This window comes from Neoarius graeffei, chromosome 13, assembly GCF_027579695.1.
Source record: "Neoarius graeffei isolate fNeoGra1 chromosome 13, fNeoGra1.pri, whole genome shotgun sequence".
NCBI classification, from domain to species: domain Eukaryota; kingdom Metazoa; phylum Chordata; class Actinopteri; order Siluriformes; family Ariidae; genus Neoarius; species Neoarius graeffei.
This window is the reverse complement of record NC_083581.1, coordinates 48886895-48905335: the sequence shown is the minus strand read 5'-3', so window position 1 is coordinate 48905335 and position 18441 is coordinate 48886895. Positions and strand designations below refer to the sequence as shown.

Sequence of the window (18441 nt, the reverse complement as noted above, 5' to 3'; positions counted from 1 at the left end):
GCCTCACAGCAAGAAGGTCCTGGGTTTGAGCCCCGTGGCCGGCGAGGGCCTTTCTGTGCGGAGTTTGCATGTTCTCCCCGTGTCTGCGTGGGTTTCCTCCGGGTGCTCCGGTTTCCCCCGCAGTCCAAAGACATGCAGGTTAGGCTAACTGGTGACTCTAAATTGACCGTAGGTGTGAATGTGAGTGTGAATGGTTGTCTGTGTCTATGTGTCAGCCCTGTGATGACCTGGTGACTTGTCCAGGGTGTACCCCGCCTTTCGCCCGTAGTCAGCTGGGATAGGCTCCAGCTTGCCTGCGACCCTGTAGAACAGGTTAAAGCAGCTAGAGAGAATGAGATGAGAGATGTTCTTACCATCATTTTTTCATTCCATATTTTGTTGCCCTTTTTGTATTTTTTTGGAGGGGGGTTCTTCTTCCTCTTCTTCTCCTTCTTCTTCTTCAGGGTTTTTTGGCAGTTGGCAAACCAACTTAAAGGGCAACTGAAGGCAAATTTTTTATGATCAAAATTCTATTTATCTCATTTTATTAAATATAGGAATGCATTTTTGATCGCTATTCTGTCGCTGCTATAGCAAGTTATGAGTGTTTGAAATATGCTATGTAATACATCAGTCCATATGTCAAAGCAATGGCCGTAAACGAGATTCGCTGAGACCTATGTGAGACATCGTAGGACGGAAATAAAACGTACAGCGGAAATCAAATTGACCAACATCTGCCAATGTTCCCTGTGTCCGAAATCACTCACTCGTTCACTACTCCCTACTCCCTATATCAGGAATTACTATATAGAGGACTATATAGTGAGCTCATTGATAAAATGAAAAGACGCTTTCGGACACTACTCCGTCGCACAGTTAAAACGTGCCCGATCAGTCGGCTGGTGGGTTTTCAAAATAATAAATACATGCATGTATTTTTGTGATAAATCTATATTATACTGAGCATATTTCCCACATTAATAAATACAAAGTACTTTGTGTCTGCTGCATCTTTCAGTTCTTTTAAATCAAGGTTGAATACTTTCTTCTTTGCCGCTGCCTTTTATTAAATCAAATTTGAGACTTTTAATTTGATTTCTTTAAGTGCAACCATAATGCATGATGGGATATATTGCTGGGTTAGTGACCATCGGTTGTACACTACTTTTCATGATGCATTGTGGGATGCTTCGAGTGCACTATATAAGGGCGTAAATAATCCTCACTAAGGTTTCAGACAGCACTACAAAATGGCATCCCCACTAAATAGTGCTCTATATAGTAAGTAGGGAGCGATTTCAGACACGGGTTGTCAAAAGACGCGCGCGCCTTCTTTCGAATGCTGACGTGATCAAGCCGGAAGTTGTTTGTTTTGATAGCAATCAGGAAAGTTTGAAAAAAGTAGGCAGTAATCGTCATTTAAACTCGTTTTTGTGCAATATTTCGTTTGGAAAACAGTTTTCAAAATGGCAGCACTGACACCTGGCTGACACTTCACGTTTCGAAGTCTCGCACAAGTCTTGTGAAGATCGCGCGGATAAGCGACGCCTGCTGTGGACCAAACGAACTACATTCAACACGGCTAAAAACCGAATAGGCCGATAAGTATAATATTTAATTGCAGATAGTTGCAAATACAAGTCACGATATAAGGTTACTAAAACCAAAAACGTAATTGAATAACACATTAATTAAGAAATAAAGCAAATTTAAAAATGACTTCAGTTCTCCTTTAAAGGTGCATTACCGTCACCAACTGGGCTGGAGTGTGGAACAGGAGATATTTGGGGGGAAAAAACTATATTCTTTTAGCTATTTCTGTTTCTTTTAAATACTTGATAACAATCAAGTAGAGTTTTTATTTCGTCCTTGGTTGGTTCAGCAACATGCTCCGCCATTTTGTTTTTCTCTACTCACAGTATATGAGCTGATATCCTAGCCGACGATTTTCTGCTGGTATCCTAATAGTAGAGTAGCCAATCAAAGCACGCGATTGCTCATACCCAGTGAATGTGGATAGAATAATCTGTGTTATCTGCACAGGCGATTGCTCTAAGACAACGAGGGAGGCTCAGCCTCCTCTAAAAATGACGAACATCGTGTAGGATGAATTGCGCTAGGCTTATGTTATAGCCGACCTTATAACATTGCTATTTCATTTCCAGAATCATAGAAAGATATGTGCTCAACCCAACTACAGTGCGAAATTATTCCGTTATAACTTTCCCCAGTTCGCCTAATGTGTGCGTGAGTTTTTCCCCCTTGTGACAGCGCGATGCAGCCCAGCCTCAGTGGACTTCAATGGCATTTGGGAGCTATGCGCTTTCAATATCAAAATGCAAGACGATTATTGGACAAATACTGCGAAAACGCCCGCCCACGGAGTCCCACAGACTCCCAGCCTCAGTGGACTTCAATAGCATTTGGGAGCTATGCGCTTTCAATATCAAAATGCAAGACGATTATTGGACAAATACTGCGAAAACGCCCGCCCACGGAGTCCCACGGACTCCCAGCCTCAGTGGACTTCAGTGGCATTTGGGAGCTATGCGCTTTTCAATCTCAAAATGCAAGACGGTTATTGGACAAATACTGCGAGAATGCCCGCCTACGGACTCTGAGCCTCACAGTGGGAGGGACATGGCAGTTTCCGCGAGGAGACTGGTGATTGGTGAAAGCGGCCGGATATTTTCTTTGATTGACAGCTCGTTTCAAATATAGACAGGCAGCGGTGAATTTCAGTTCAGTCCCGTGCGGATTCGCAAGTGCTGTGGTGTATTGTAAGAGATCAGCTTACATTTCGATTTCATTCATTACATACGGTTTCTACCAGCTTTTATAGTTTGTATATATTTTCATTGTAAATAAAGTGTAAATATAGTGTTGTCAAGTTTGCTATTTTAGTTCCAGAAATTTCGTTTATTTGAGTGACTGAACTTGAACTTGAGGGGGCTAGTCAGCTAGCAAGAAAGCTGCGCACGGATGCCAAGCATTGCTGATTTAATTTTGGCGAAGCCATTTGCCAGTCTTCCTTTCGAGGAAAAAATTAAAATTAAAGAGCAGGGTAGACCAACGCCTCAAATTGACTTGGTGAAAAAGGTAGGGAATAATACTCGTTCCTTTCAGCTCTCCTGGTACGAGAAAGTGAATTGGCTAACAGCAAGTGACCCACATCAACAACAGTAAATAGGCTACTTTAGTAATATGTCATGGATGGACCAAAAATATAGAATCTATTTAAAATGTTTATGCTGAGTATATTATATTGGAATATATATTTTTCTGGATATGAATTAAACACAGCTACAATTTGGAAAACATTTTTAAACAAAAACACAGCCGAGAACATTTCACACTACAGACCTGGATTAAAAGTGAAGGGTTATCAAAATTGTCAATAAAACATTTCTCAGTCAAAATAAGTAAAATATAGGGAAACTGTCACTGAATGAAATGTGTGGCACCCAGCTCTATGTTTGGCTCCCCAAGGTCAGTGCTTGTGCCTATTCCAGAACACTCTGCTGTTACTGCTGAGGTTCCTGACAAAGAGCTGCTCTCAATAATGATCAATTTTTAAACAACATGCCACAATTTTAAAATATAAAATGTTAAAATATACCCCCCAACACCACCATCATGTATATTGGACAGTAGGCTAATGGCCCAAAAGAACCTGTTATTTCACAGTTTGTGACCCTGCCAACAATCAGCCAGATCAGAGGCAAGAGTATGGGCAAAATTTATGTGTTTTTTCTTTTTTCTTTTAAAATCTGGAAATATCGTTACCGACCAGCCTCCCCTGTTTGAAAGACTACCAGCCGCCACTGGTTATCTGTAATTTTGATTTCAGTAAAGATGTGATTTTTGTCAGCAGTGATATCATGTATCTCAAGGCTGTCACACTGAAGTTGGGCAAATGCATATTTGCATATGATGTGAAAATTCTGCAGGTGCAAGTTAAACATCGTGGGTCGGCAGTGTGACCGGTGCGTTCCTGGCTTCTATGGATATCCCAACTGCAGGCCATGTGACTGCAATGAAGCTGGAACTGAGAAGAATGTGTGTGACTTCACCACAGGACAGTGTCTCTGCAAGGTACATCTCTCTCTCTCTCTCTCTGCTGCAGCACCTCTATATGTAGCTCCTCAGTTTATTGTACATGAATCATTTTGGTAAAACGCCACAATGATTATTTTGGTAGTATTGTGTTGCCTTGTGTTACTGTTAACGTGGTACGTTGGATTGTAGTTACAGCGGTCGGGATGTAACTGTAATTGTTTATTCATATGGCTCTGTTTATTCATCATGATCTCTGTGATTAAAGATAAAGCTATTAAAAAACACGAAAGTCCCTAAATGAAGGCCATGAATATTGCACTTCATGTTATGTTGTCCTTGTCAGGAAAACGTCGTGGGTTTGCGGTGTGAGCAGTGTGCACTGGGCACATTCCATCTCGACCCCAATAACCCTAAAGGCTGCACCAAGTGCTTTTGTTTCGGTGCCACTGACCGATGCCGCAGCTCAGACAAGCGTAGGGAAGAGGTACAGACACACACACACACACACATACCTAATCATGCTAATCTGCGATCTATCAATCTAAGAGATGGTGGTTAAAAAAATAATAATAATTGTAATAATAAGCAATTAGTTATGTAGTGTTGGAAGCCATGGCCAAATGGTTAGAGAAACAGCTTTGGGACCAGCAGGTCACTGGTTCAATTCCCTGAACTAGCAGGACTGGCTCAAGTGCCCTTGAGCAAAGCACCTAACCCCCAACTGCTCTGGCAAGAGTGGTGGTGTACCTTGTGTCTGATTAGCCCACGAAGTGTGATTATCAGTTCAGGCAAGAACCTGGCCATAGCGTAACATGTTTAGCATGGTGTGCAGCAATTGATGATAAAATGTAACAAGAATTTAACATATCCATGCTTTACATAATACACAACACAAAAAACTAAATAACTCTGAGAACTTAAAGAAGAAACAAAAGTGAGTATATAGCACAAATAAATAAATATTTATTTATTATTCTTTCTGTTTATTCTCTGGAGATAATTTGTTGTTGCTGTTGTTGTGTGGTGTGTACTGTACAGTAATGGCTGTTGTGTGTAGATTATGGTCATGCAGGGCTGGGTGTTGCTGAGAGGAGACAGACAGGAAGTCCCTGTGTCTGTGTTCGTGGATCAGGATCTAGTGGAGGCTGATCTCAGTGATGTCCCTGATGTCTATCAGGATTTTCACTGGCATGCACCACGCACTTATCTGGGTGAAAAGGTTAGTATTTGTACCTTATAACTCTTTGCAGCCTAAAGGAACAGAGAGTGCTCCTGTGTTTCATACTTACCATAGCAAAGTAAAGACTTGTGTTTTGTACAACCCCGATTCCAAAAAAGTTGGGACAAAGTACAAATTGTAAATAAAAACGGAATGCAATACTTTACAAATCTCAAAAACTGATATTGTATTCACAATAGAACATAGACAACATATCAAATGTCGAAAGTGAGACATTTTGAAATTTCATGCCAAATATTGGCTCATTTGAAATTTCATGACAGCAACACATCTCAAAAAAGTTGGGACAGGGGCAATAAGAGGCTGGAAGTTAAAAGTTACAAAGTTAAAGGTACAAAAAAGGAACAGCTGGAGGACCAAATTGCAACTCATTAGGTCAACTGGCAATAGGTCATTAACATGACTGGGTATCAAAAGAGCATCTTGGAGTGGCAGCGGCTCTCAGAAGTAAAGATGGGAAGAGAATCACCAATCCCCCTAATTCTGCGCCGACAAATAGTGGAACAATATCAGAAAGGAGTTCGACAGTGTAAAATTGCAAAGAGTTTGAACATATCATCATCTACAGTGCATAATATCATCAAAAGATTCAGAGAATTTGGAAGAATCTGTGTGCGTAAGGGTCAAGGCCGGAAAACCATACTGGGTGCCCGTGATCTTCGGGCCCTTAGACGGCACTGCATCACATACAGGCATGCTTCTGTATTGGAAATCACAAAATGGGCTCAGGAATATTTCCAGAGAACATTATCTGTGAACACAATTCACCGTGCCATCCGCCGTTGCCAGCTAAAACTCTATAATTCAAAGAAGAAATCGTATCTAAACATGATCCAGAAGCGCAGACATCTTCTCTGGGCCAAGGCTCATTTAAAATGGACTGTGGCAAAGTGGAAAACTGTTCTGTGGTCAGACGAATCAAAATTTGAAGTTCTTTATGGAAATCAGGGACGCCGTGTCATTCGGTCTAAAGAGGAGAAGGACGACCCAAGTTGTTATCAGCGCTCAGTTCAGAAGCCTGCATCTCTGATGGTATGGGGTTGCATTAGTGCGTGTGGCATGGGCAGCTTACACATCTGGAAAGACAGCATCAATGCTGAAAGGTATATCCAGGTTCTAGAGCAACATATGCTCCCATCCAGATGACGTCTCTTTCAGGGAAGACCCTGCATTTTCCAACATGACAATGCCAAACCACATACTGCATCAATTACAGCATCATGGCTGCGTAGAAGAAGGGTCCGGGTACTGAACTGGCCAGCCTGCAGTCCAGATCTTTCACCCATAGAAAACATTTGGCGCATCATAAAACGGAAGATACGACAAAAAAGACCTAAGACAGTTGAGCAACTAGAATCCTACATTAGACAAGAATGGGTTAACATTCCTATCCCTAAACTTGAGCAACTTGTCTCCTCAGTCCCCAGACGTTTACAGACTGTTGTAAAGAGAAAAGGGGATGTCTCACAGTGGTAAACATGGCCTTGTCCCAACTTTTTTGAGATGTGTTGTTGTCATGAAATTTAAAATCACCTAATTTTTCTCTTTAAATGATACATTTTCTCAGTTTAAACATTTGGTATGTCATCTGTGTTCTATTCTGAATAAAATATGGAATTTTGAAACTTCCACATCATTGCATTCTGTTTTTATTTACAATTTGTACTTTGTCCCAACTTTTTTGGAATCGGGGTTGTAAATCATTTCCTGTGGAGTTAGAGGAAGGTGTCTTTCTTGAGTGTCAGTAAAGTCTTGCAGGCCAGAACAAACTTTTAGAAAAATTTAATATTGTTACTGGGCGGCATGGTGGTGTAGTGGTTAGCGCTGTCGCCTCACAGCAAGAAGGTCCGGGTTCGAGCCCCGTGGCCGGCGAGGGCCTTTCTGTGCGGAGTTTGCATGTTCTCCCCGTGTCTGCGTGGGTTTCCTCCGGGTGCTCCGGTTTCCCCCACAGTCCAAAGACATGCAGGTTAGGTTAACTGGTGACTCTAAATTGACCGTAGGTGTGAATGTGAGTGTGAATGGTTGTTTGTCTCTGTGTCGGCCCTGCGATGACCTGGCGACTTGTTCAGGGTGTACCCCGCCTTTCACCCGTAGTCAGCTGGGATAGGCTCCAGCTTGCCTGCGACCCTGTAGGACAGGATAAGCGGCTACAGATAATGGATGGATAATATTGTTAATAAACGGTGATGGATAATTACAATCCAGTGTTGTAGTCGAGTCACTAAACCTTGAGTCTGAGTCCAGTCTCGAGTCCCCAGTGTTCAAATGCAAGTTATTAAAGAAAATTTTGAGTCGAGTCTGCTGTTGATCCGAGTCGAGTCCGAGAACAAGACTCCAACCGCACCATTTGACGGTGGCTGTTGCTGCCTTTATGTGAAACCGTCTCTGATACTGTATTAGACTAACATTACCGCTTGACTGCCCCATTTTAGTTAATAGGCTACAGATAAAAAGCTTGTTCATCGCTCAGCAAGCCCCGCCCACTATCAACAGGGCAAATAACATGAGAGAGGGTTAACACTAGCTAGTTCATCGGTCACCCAGCAAGCCCCGCTATCAACAGGGCAATGAACATAGCGTGTCACTTCCTTCTCTGGATGGAGTCATAACAAATGACGACTGAAGTTGGAGGTTGTCCCCGTCGTCTCCTCGATAGTTCTTCTACATATGGAACACATAGCAGTGCATTTTCCCCACTGCACGAGAAGTCTGTATAAGCAAAGCAGACAATCCTAGGGGCTTCTCTCCAGGCGTTTTAGCACCATTAACGTTAGTTTGTTCCTGAACATGACGTATGAACAGGTGAATGTGCATTCTCTTGCACAAAATTAGGATAAAAATTAATGTAGATATAAATAACTTATGCCAAATTATGATGGCATGTTACTAAAAATAAAGAAATAATCTGAGTCCTCGTCTCCGATTTACGAGTCCGAATGCAGATAATGCACGAGTCCAAGTCATCAGTGCTCAAGTCCAAGTCAAGTCACAAGTCCTTAAAATGAGGACACAAGTCAGACTCAAGTACTACAAGCCTGGTACAATCCCACTGACTGAGTTGCTTTCATTTGCAGTATTTACGTTTGTTCTTTTTAAAATCCTCCATGATGTTTTATTGGGCGGCGTGGTGGTGTGGTGGCTAGCGCTGTCGCCTCACAGCAAGAAGGTCCGGGTTCGAGCCCCGTGGCCAGCGAGGGCCTTTCTGTATGGAGTTTGCATGTTCTCCCCGTGTCTGCGTGGGTTTCCTCCGGGTGCTCCGGTTTCCCCCACAGTCCAAAGACATGCAGGTTAGGTTAACTGGTGACTCTAAATTGACCGTAGGTGTGAATGTGAGTGTGAATGGTTGTTTGTCTCTGTGTGTCAGCCGTGCGATGACCTGCCGACTTGTCCAGGGCGTACCCCGCCTCTCGCTCATAGTCAGCTGGGATAGGCTCCAGCTTGCCTGCGATCCTGCAGGACAGGATAAGCGGTTACAGATAATGGATGGATGGATGATATTTTATCCTAATATAATACACAATAACATTTTCTGAATCTGAATTATGATTACTATAACTAATGCACATACTAAAGGCAGTAAACGATTAAAAATAAAATAAGTTTTTGTCTTGTTTAGACTGTTGGTTAAACACGTATTTACAGAAACATATTTCCAGATATTACAGATTTTCCTTGTTTTAATCTGTATCTCGGCTGTATTCTTTCTTTCTAGGTGTCTTCTTATGGAGGTTATTTGCGCTATCAGTTACACACACAGACGATGAGAGGAGACACCCTGGTTTTGCCCTCTGAAGCCTCTCGGCCTGATGTTATTCTCAAGGTTACTACTCCTCTAAACTACACTGCAACAACCAATCGTTTAAACTGTCTACAAACCAGAATACAGACAGAAATTTGGTTTAAAAAAACATAATGCCATATCACCAACATCATGTGTGCAGGGAAATCAGATGACTGTGGTCTACATGGAGAGAGAGTATGCTTCTCCTGAGGAGCCTCATGAAGGTGTTGTTCATCTAGTGGAGGTAGGAGGAAGGGTTCACACACACACACACACACACACACACACACACACACACACACACACACACACACACACACACACACTTCCCTTTCTCTTTGACTCATAATGAAATGAAGGTAATACCTAAATAAAAGAAAACAATTCAATATACCAAACAAATATGTGATGGGTTATTGAATATTGGATGGAATTGAATATGGAATATTGAATATTGTGATGGGTTTTTTATTGTATGTGTTTTTTGTCACTTTGCTGTGCTGTAAGACAAATTGCCTTTTTTAAGGACATTAAAGTTTTCAAGTCAAGTCAATAAATAAACTAGAAGGGTACACAGTAGTGTGTATACCTCTGCCAAGTCACATATCATAAACAAAATCAAATGGCTTGGACCTAGAGTAATACTAAAGCTGTACACTAAATTTAATCAAAATCCGTTCAATACTTTTTGAGTTGCGTTGTGAACAGACAAAAAAATCCTGGATCTACATACATGTCCGGATTTGCATCAAATCTGATTAATTGTTCCTTGGCCCATGGCTCAGCTTTCCTCAAAATTTCATCAAAATCCGTTCACTACTTTTTGAGTTACATTGGGAACAAACAAACAAACAAACGGAAGTGAACACATAACTGTCTCCAACAAAGTTGGCGGAGGTAATAACAGGCAATAAACTGATAAAGAGTAATGTTTGTGTTTGACTATTTTGTCTTTGCTTTTGTCATTTTGTTGCTCCTCTTTTCATTCTTCATCATGCAATGGCAGAATTTTAAATCTTTTTTTTTTGTGAGCAGTTTTTTATAAATATTTTTATTGTGTTCAATCAAACAATTCCACTTTTGGTAGTTATGAAAATCCATTAAGATAAAAAAAATCAATACAATATAAATCAAGAAATATTGCAAAATGGAGGGTGGTGTAGTGGTTAGCGCTGTCGTCTCACAGCAAGAAGGTCCGGGTTCGAGCCCCGTGGCCGGCGAGGGCCTTTCTGTGCGGAGTTTGCATGTTCTCCCCGTGTCCGTGTGGGTTTCCTCCGGGTGCTCCGGTTTCCTCCACAGTCCAAAGACATGCAGGTTAGGTTAACTGGTGACTCTAAATTGACCGTAGGTGTGAATGTGAGTGTGAATGGTTGTCTGTGTCTATGTGTCAGCCCTGTGATGACCTGGCGACTTGTCCAGGGTGTACCCCGCCTTTCGCCCGTAGTCAGCTGGGATAGGCTCCAGCTTGCCTGTGACCCCGTACAGGATAAGCGGTTATGGATAATGGATGGATTGCAAAATGGCTTCCCTCTTCCTAAAATCAGAAAATAATAGGCCGCATTCTGTCTGTAGGGAAGTTTCCGTCACGCTCAGACAGGGAACTTGGTGTCTCGGGAGGAGTTGATGATGGTGCTGGTGGCTTTGGAGTCTCTGCAGATCCGAGCGCTCCACTCCCAGTCGGCTCAGTCCGTCTCTCTGCGCAGTGTCACAATGGAGGGGGCTGAGCATCTGCCCACTGGACGCCATGCCAACAACGTGGAGCTGTGCATGTGTCCGGCGAGCTACCAGGGAGACTCATGTCAGGTGAGCGTCAGAGTGTTAGCATAACTCCTAAATATGTGACTTGGTGCTGGCCTGTGTGCATGATTATAGACAGAGTTGAAATAGATTTTTAGTAGAAGTTGATTGATAGTTACAAGTTGATTTTTCTTGTCTCTCTCTCTTTCGGTCTCTCTGTCTCTCATCAGCGATGTGCTCCAGGCTACTACAGAGACACCAAGGGGCTGTTTTTGGGCAAATGTGTTCCTTGTAGCTGTAATGGTCACTCTGATCAGTGCCTGGATGGATCTGGTATATGTGTGGTGAGTTAATTTCACTTACAGCCGTTTCCAAAAAAGTCGGGATGCTGTGTAAAACAAATAAAAACAGAATGTAGTGATTTGCAAATCATGGAAACCCTATATCTCATTGAAAATAATACAAAGACAACATATCAGGTGTTTAAACTGAGAGATCTTACTGTTTTTTGAAAAGTATATGCCCATTTTGGATTTAGTGCCAGCAACACATTTAAAAAAAGTTGGGACAGGGGCAACAAAAGATTGGAAAAGTTGTTCAATGTTAAAAAAAAAAAACTAATTTGGTTAATTGGCAACAGGTCAGTAACATGATTGGGTATAAAAAGAGCATCCCAGAGAGGCGGAGTCTCTCAGAAGTAAAGATGGGGAGGGGTTCACCGCTCTGTGAAAGACTGTGTGGGCAAACAGTGCAACAATTTAAGAATAATGTTCCTCAATGTAAAATTGCAAAGAATTTAGAGATCACATCATCTATGGTACATAATATCATGAAAAGATTCAGAAAATCTGGAGAAATCTCTGTGTGCAAGTGACAAGGCTGAAAACTGACATTGGATGCCTGTGATCTTCAGGCCCTCAGGTGACACTCCATTAAAAGCAGACACGTGTCTGTAGTGGAAATCACTGTATGGGCTCAGGAACACTTCAGAAAACCATCGTCAGTGAAAACAGTTCGTTACTACATCCACAAATGCAAATTAAAACCAGATATAAACAATATCCACAAACACCGCCACCTTCTGTGGGCCCGAGCTCTTTTATGATGGACAGAGGCGAAGTGGAAACCTGTCCCGAGGTCTGACGAATCGAAAGTAGAAATTCTTTTTGGAAATCATGGACACCACGTCCTCCAGGCTAAAGAGGAGAGGGACCATCCGGCTTGTTATCAGTACACAGTTCAAAAGCCAGCATCTGTGATGGTATGAGGGTGCATTAGTGCACATGACATGAGTAGTTTGTACATCTGGGAAGGCATTATTAATGCTGAATGATATGTACACGTTTCAGAGCAATATGCTGCCATCCAGGGAAAGCCTTCCTTCTTTCAGCAAGACAATGCCAAACCACATTCTGCATGTATTACAACTACATGGCTCTGTAGTAAAAGAGTCCGGGTGCTAAACTGGCCTGCCTGCAGTACAGACCTGTCTCCCATTTAAAACATTTGGTGCATTATGAAGCACAAAATATGACAAAGTAGATCCCGAACTGTTGAAATTGTATATCAGGCAAGAATGGGACAGCATTTCTCTTTTAAAACTACAGCAATTGGTCTCGTCAGTTCCCAAACATTTACAGAGTGTTGTTAAAAGTAGAGGTGATGCAACACAGTGGTAAACATACCCCCGTCCCAACTTTTTTTGAAACATGTTGCTGGGATATAGTTTAAAATGAGCATATATTTTTCAAAATACAAGATTTCTCAGTTTCAACAATTGATATGTTGTCTTTGTACCGTTTTCAATGTACTATATAAAAATATAGGGTTTCCACAATTTGCAAATGATTGCGTTCTGTTTTTATTTACGTTTTACACAGCATACTGACTTTTTTTGGAATTGGGGTTGTACACAAATCAAGTCCATTTCAATTTAGTAAAAATGCCATTTTATTACAATAGAATAATGATGATAAATTCATTACTGTATTGCATTAACTCTGAAACTATAATCAGGCTTGAGTCACGAAAGAAAGCAAATGCAGTTTTCTGAAATGATTTTGCTGAGATGCAATTACGTTATTCTTCTTTAAATGAGGGTGCAGTTTAAAACATTAATAGGTTTTTTTTTCAGTGAAAGCAAAACAGCGATAATGTAGAGAAGACTGTAGAAACCACATTTGAATGAAATACAGTGTAAACAGTTGTAGGTCTGTCTGAAAAACTTCTACTGGTGTGCAAGCTGAATATTCAACTATATTTTCATTTCATACCAGGATTTCTCCAGCAATTCAAATATTATGTAAATCTTGAGATGCAACTTTTGTGTTCATGAATATTGTGTGGAGTTTAAATTAAGTAAACTACATTAGTTCGCATCACCTTTTTATAAATATAGGGATCGAGTCAGATTCATTATAAATAAGTAGAATGTTTTGTACCATTCAGGGCTCGACATTAACGATTGTCCGCTTGTCCGGGACAAGTGATCCTTTATGTCGGACAAGTTCATCGTCTCAGTTACTTGTCCGATCGGACAAGTGCCAAAATACGCCGATATTCGGGTTACATATCAAATTTATCAGTTTATTCACATGATTTCTGAAGCATCTCACTCGACATATTGTTTTGATGAATCGCCGGATGTTTCTCTTCGGAAAGAGCGATGTGCGCATGCGCAATATTCCACTTGCGAAACCGGCCAATACCGCTTCGTGTATTTGAGCTGAAAAGTAAACGGTCGTTTACCAGACCCTCCAGGATTTCGCGATGTTGCGATTTGCAACTTCAACGCAAATTCAACCAATCCCCACGAATTCAGGGCGGTGTTGCAGTTATATCCAATCACCGCAACTTTCCCGCAAATTTGACCAATCGTTGGCGTCGTCTTGAGGTGACGTCGACAAACTATCTTCCGCCTTACTTCCGTGTATACGTTCAAGAGAAGCAGCATGTGCGAGTCAGTGTTTATATAGGCTTAAATTCTGTTACTGAAAGTGTGTTATGTTTACAGTGAAGGACTGTGTGCACTTTACATTATTTTTTTACTTAATACAAGAAATTAATGGATGCCAACATTTTTGCCAAAATGGTATTTTATTTTCCATTGTTTAGGCAGCTTCAGCATCATACTGTGAGATTCTGTTCAAATTGTTTTTTTCTTCTGTGAAGCCTGAGCCATTTATTTTATTAGTTTATAATTATTGTTTAATTTAGTCTTCAGGAGAGACTGCCTGCACACAGTACTAGTATTAATAGTTTTTTTTCTTACATGAAAGCTGAGGCATTTACGGTATATTATATTTTAAGGTAACTTCATGTTGTGCTGTGAGGTTCTCTGCACTTTAACTTTTGAACCAACAGGTGCATTTGGATAAGTAAAGCCTATTTTTCTGCATTTTTGTAGTCCTGGTAATCTTTTATATTGGTAAAGTTGTTTATAGGACCATTTCTCAGTGTCTTTGTTTTTTTAATCAATAGTTTTTCAGTAATAACTTAATATTTAACATATCACTCAATTTTAATCACAAAAAGAGAAAATCGCAACAATTTCTCGCAACTTTCACTTCCTCCCGCAATGTAATCGCAACAAAAACCTAAAAAACACCGCAACTTTCATCGCAACCATTAAATACCATACAGGAGCCACAATGAATAATTAGACAACAACAATTAATCGGTGGAGGATATATATTCAAAGTTAATAATTTAAAATTGAAAATATACTGTATAATTTTAATTTTCTGGTTTTCAATTTCTCATAAATAAATTAATGATTGATGGAGTCCAATTTTTTTCTGCAGTGAATAGATTGTGTTAAAGTAATTCTGGTGAAATTAGTTTATTACAAATAGTTTTTGTGTTTTTTTTTTTCTCAAATTTTTCTTCGGACAAGTCAACTTCACATTCGGACAAGTAAATTTCCTTTCAACTTGCCCGACAGGACAAGTGGTTTCAAAAGTTAATGTAGAGCCCTGCCATTTGAACTCTGTATTTTGAACCTCTTCCATGCAGAGCTGCCGTCACAACACGGCTGGAGACCACTGTGAGAAGTGTCGTGATGGTTTTCATAGCAACTCCTCAGTGGATGGTCATGCTGTATCCTGCAGCAGCTGCCCATGTCCACTACAGGTGGCATCCAACAAGTCAGTGCCCTCACCCTCTTCTCCCTCAATTCTGCTTATACACCAATCAGCCATAACATTAAAAACACTGACAGGTGAAGTGAATTACACTGATTATCTCATTACAGCGGCACCTGTCAAGGGGTGGGAGACATGAGGTAGCAAGTGAAGAGTCAGTTCTTGAAGTTGATCTGTTGAAAGCAGGAAAAATGGGCAAGCGTAAGGTTGAATGACTTTGACAAGGGCCAAATTGTGATGGCTAGATGACTGGGTCTGAGCATCTCCAGAATGACACATCTTGTGGGGTGTTGCCGGTATGCAGTGCTTAGTACCTACCAAAGGTAGTCCAAGAGAGGACAACCAGTGACAGGGTCATGGGCAGGGCCGTCGACAGGGGGGGACAACCGGGTATTTTGTCCCGGGCCCAGGCATGAGGGGGGGCCCAGAACTGGTCCCTCATGAAGATGCCATTAATCATTCTGTTTCATTTCAAAATGTGTTGATTTGGGGGAGAAAAATGTGCTATATTTGCATTCAATGAATGATTTCTGGTTCTTTTGCCTTTATTGTCTTCGAAAATAGATTCAAGAACCCACCTACCACCCCTAATGCAGAAATGGTTTGGTCTTTGATTAAGGCGCCAAATAACATGGCACTATTCCATCATAACGCTTCGACAATAAGCGTGCGAGCCCGTTTGCCAACATGCACAAGTCAGGAGCAAAGAAAAGAAAAGAGAAAAAGAGATGAAGAAGCCAAGAGCCTCAGGGGCTCACTGCATAGATATTTTAGAAAAGATTCAGATGATGCAGTGTGGGGCAGCTGAGCCAGGTAAGACACAGATAACTTTTTTCCAGCCCCGTAATGTAACCCCAGCACGCGCGACGCGCCATTAATAATTATAAAGTAGGGGATAGCAGGGTACACTGAGTGAACACTGAAATGCACAGGGCATTGAATTATTTCATAAACATATCGGTTTAATAACACTGTGTTGCATATATCTCAATGAAGCAAAGAATAGCACATTGGCCTGCAATCATATCCAAATGTTTTAGGCACGCTTGCTGAGCTGCGCTGAGCTGGACTCCGGTTAGCTGAAAGCCCGTGGAACGCTGCCTCTTGTTAATTAAACCTTATTTTGTTGGAAATCATCCCGTGTAGATACGACGGCATGTGAAATTGCCAGCTAGATAGAGTTTAATGTAACGAATGGGCTATAAATGGGGTGTTTTGAGGTTAGTCTGTTACAAAACATTAAACTTTCGCTTAGACTGGATACTCTTCAGACAATTCCCTTGCTCAAGTGAAAAATGATAGGCCTGTATGAAAAGCGCAATTAATGAAAGTAGCCCAATAATCCCTAAATGAATAAAACAACCTCTGTTTTATTGTTGTTGCTTACACGTTAAGATTTTGAAATCTTCTTGGTCCAGTTCTATATCCAGGGAACGTTGTAATCCTTTTGGTTTATCCGTAATAAACGTGTCAGCCCCCAGGTCAGATAGGCTAATGTTACGTGGTTGGGAGGGTGTCCAATTTTTTTTGTAACATTCTAAATCGAGTACGGAAAGAACGTTTATGAAAAACAAGACAAAAAAATACACTGAAAAACTCACTGTACACATCACTAGTGGTGATGCTTCTATGTTCAGATTTTGGGAAAGCCATAACTCCGTTCTCATTGAGGCCCAGTTCCATCCCGTAAACAATCATTTTGGTTTATCAACTACCTGCGCTCAAACATGTCACAGGAGAGGCTCAATGGGCTGGCTATGCTCTCTATAGAGCGCGAACTTGCAAAGAAGCTGGACTTCAATGACCTTATTGACGACTTTGCCACAGCAAAAGTCCGGCGCATTGCATTTCGCACCTGAATAGTTGCAGACTAAGGAAATGTTCAAACTGTAAATATGTTGAAATGTTGAAATAAAATGGTTGACTGTTATAATGGGCTTGGAATACCTGTTATTTAAGGGTTGGAGTGAATGGAGACTGTGAAAAGAGGGGTTGGGTGTGGGTGGTTGCTGTGTGGCGATGTGCGTGCGCGCGTATGTGTGTGTGTGTGTGGGGGGGGGGGGGGGGCACTCAGATTATTTGGGGGGGGGCCCACTCAGATTATTTTGTCCCGGGCCCAGCCAAAGCTGTCAACGGCCCTGGTCATGGGTGTCAAAGGCTCACTGATTCGCATGGGGCACGAAGGCTAGCCCATATGGTCCAATTCCACAGAAGAGCTACTGTAGCACAAACTGCTGAAAAAGTGAATGCTGGCTAAAACAGAACGGTGTCAGCATTTGCTTTTTCAGCAGTTTGTGCTACAGTAGTTCTTCTAGATACCAGGAACACCCCACAAGATGTGCCGTTTTGGAGATGCTCAGACCCAGTCATCTAGCCATCACAATTTGGCCCTTGTCAAAGTCGCTCAAATCCTTACGCTTGCCCATTTTTCTTGCTTCCAACACATCAACTTCAAGAACTGACTGTTCTCTTGCTGCCTGATGTATCTCACCCCTTGACAGATGCCATTGTAATGAGATAATCAGTGCTATACACTTCACCAGTCAGTGGTTTTAACGTTATGGCTGATTGGTGTATTTTCTTTTAATATCACTTAGTTTTCCTCCTGCTCACTCAGAGTCGTGTTCTGTTTTTGTGTTCTATACTGTACACAGCTGCTCTCAGACTTTGGTCTTTTCTCTCTGGTTTCCTCTTTTTCAGTTTTGCCACTGGTTGCATAGAAAAGTCCAATCACATGCAGTGTCTGTGTATGCCTGGCTACGCCGGGCCCAAGTGTGAGAGGTGGGATCTTAATTTACTGCATTAAAATGTCACATTGAAAAACTTCCAGCAGAATTACTCTCAGCTGTACTTGCCACACACATTTAAAGCACTGTGTGTCATTCAAAGCTACACCCATAATTACTTCAGCTGTCTTTCAAATATCACACATTCAAGACTTTGACATTTATAACAAACTGGTTTCCAGGTATAACTTAGCTAGGGATACATTTCCTGTAACCATTCCGACAGCTGGTATTTATAACGGCATACACTGCTCTAGGTGTGCCCCAGGTTACTATGGCAACCCCATGGTGATTGGCAGCACTTGCCAGCCGTGCAATTGCAACGATAACTTGGACCCAAACATGCTGTTCAGCGACTGCCACCCAGTGACCGGCGAGTGCCACGGCTGCATGTACAACACAGCCGGACCTCACTGTGAGATCTGCGCTCCAGGTTTCTACGGTGACGCCATCACTGCCAAGAACTGCACCAGTAAGAACTGTGCTGCTCTTAAATCAGTTCACACTTCACGTACAGAAGATGTTTATAAACTAAACGCCATGTGCTGATTGAGTCTTTGGTGATTTGTAAGATTTTGGTGAAACAGCACTTCGTTCTAAAACCTTTCCTTTGTTAAGGGATATGAAGAATATGAAGCCAATTTTACGCCAGATTCAGGACCTGCGCTGCTTTAGTACCATTGTGGTGTTGCTTGCAAAATCCTTAATTAGTGC

The 18441-nt window shown here is 41.6% G+C and overlaps 1 protein-coding gene across 1 annotated transcript in view; it reads left to right on the top strand.

The window, feature by feature from the left end:
- The window catches only part of lama5 (laminin, alpha 5), a 244931-nt gene that overhangs the window by 161049 nt on the left and 65441 nt on the right, over positions 1 to 18441 (top strand). The window contains 10 exon segments of the mRNA XM_060937932.1: positions 3933 to 4077; positions 4385 to 4525; positions 5099 to 5260; positions 8994 to 9101; positions 9223 to 9306; positions 10635 to 10865; positions 11030 to 11143; positions 14814 to 14944; positions 17642 to 17722; positions 17985 to 18199. Coding sequence (XP_060793915.1) covers positions 3933 to 4077; positions 4385 to 4525; positions 5099 to 5260; positions 8994 to 9101; positions 9223 to 9306; positions 10635 to 10865; positions 11030 to 11143; positions 14814 to 14944; positions 17642 to 17722; positions 17985 to 18199 — 1412 coding nt within the window.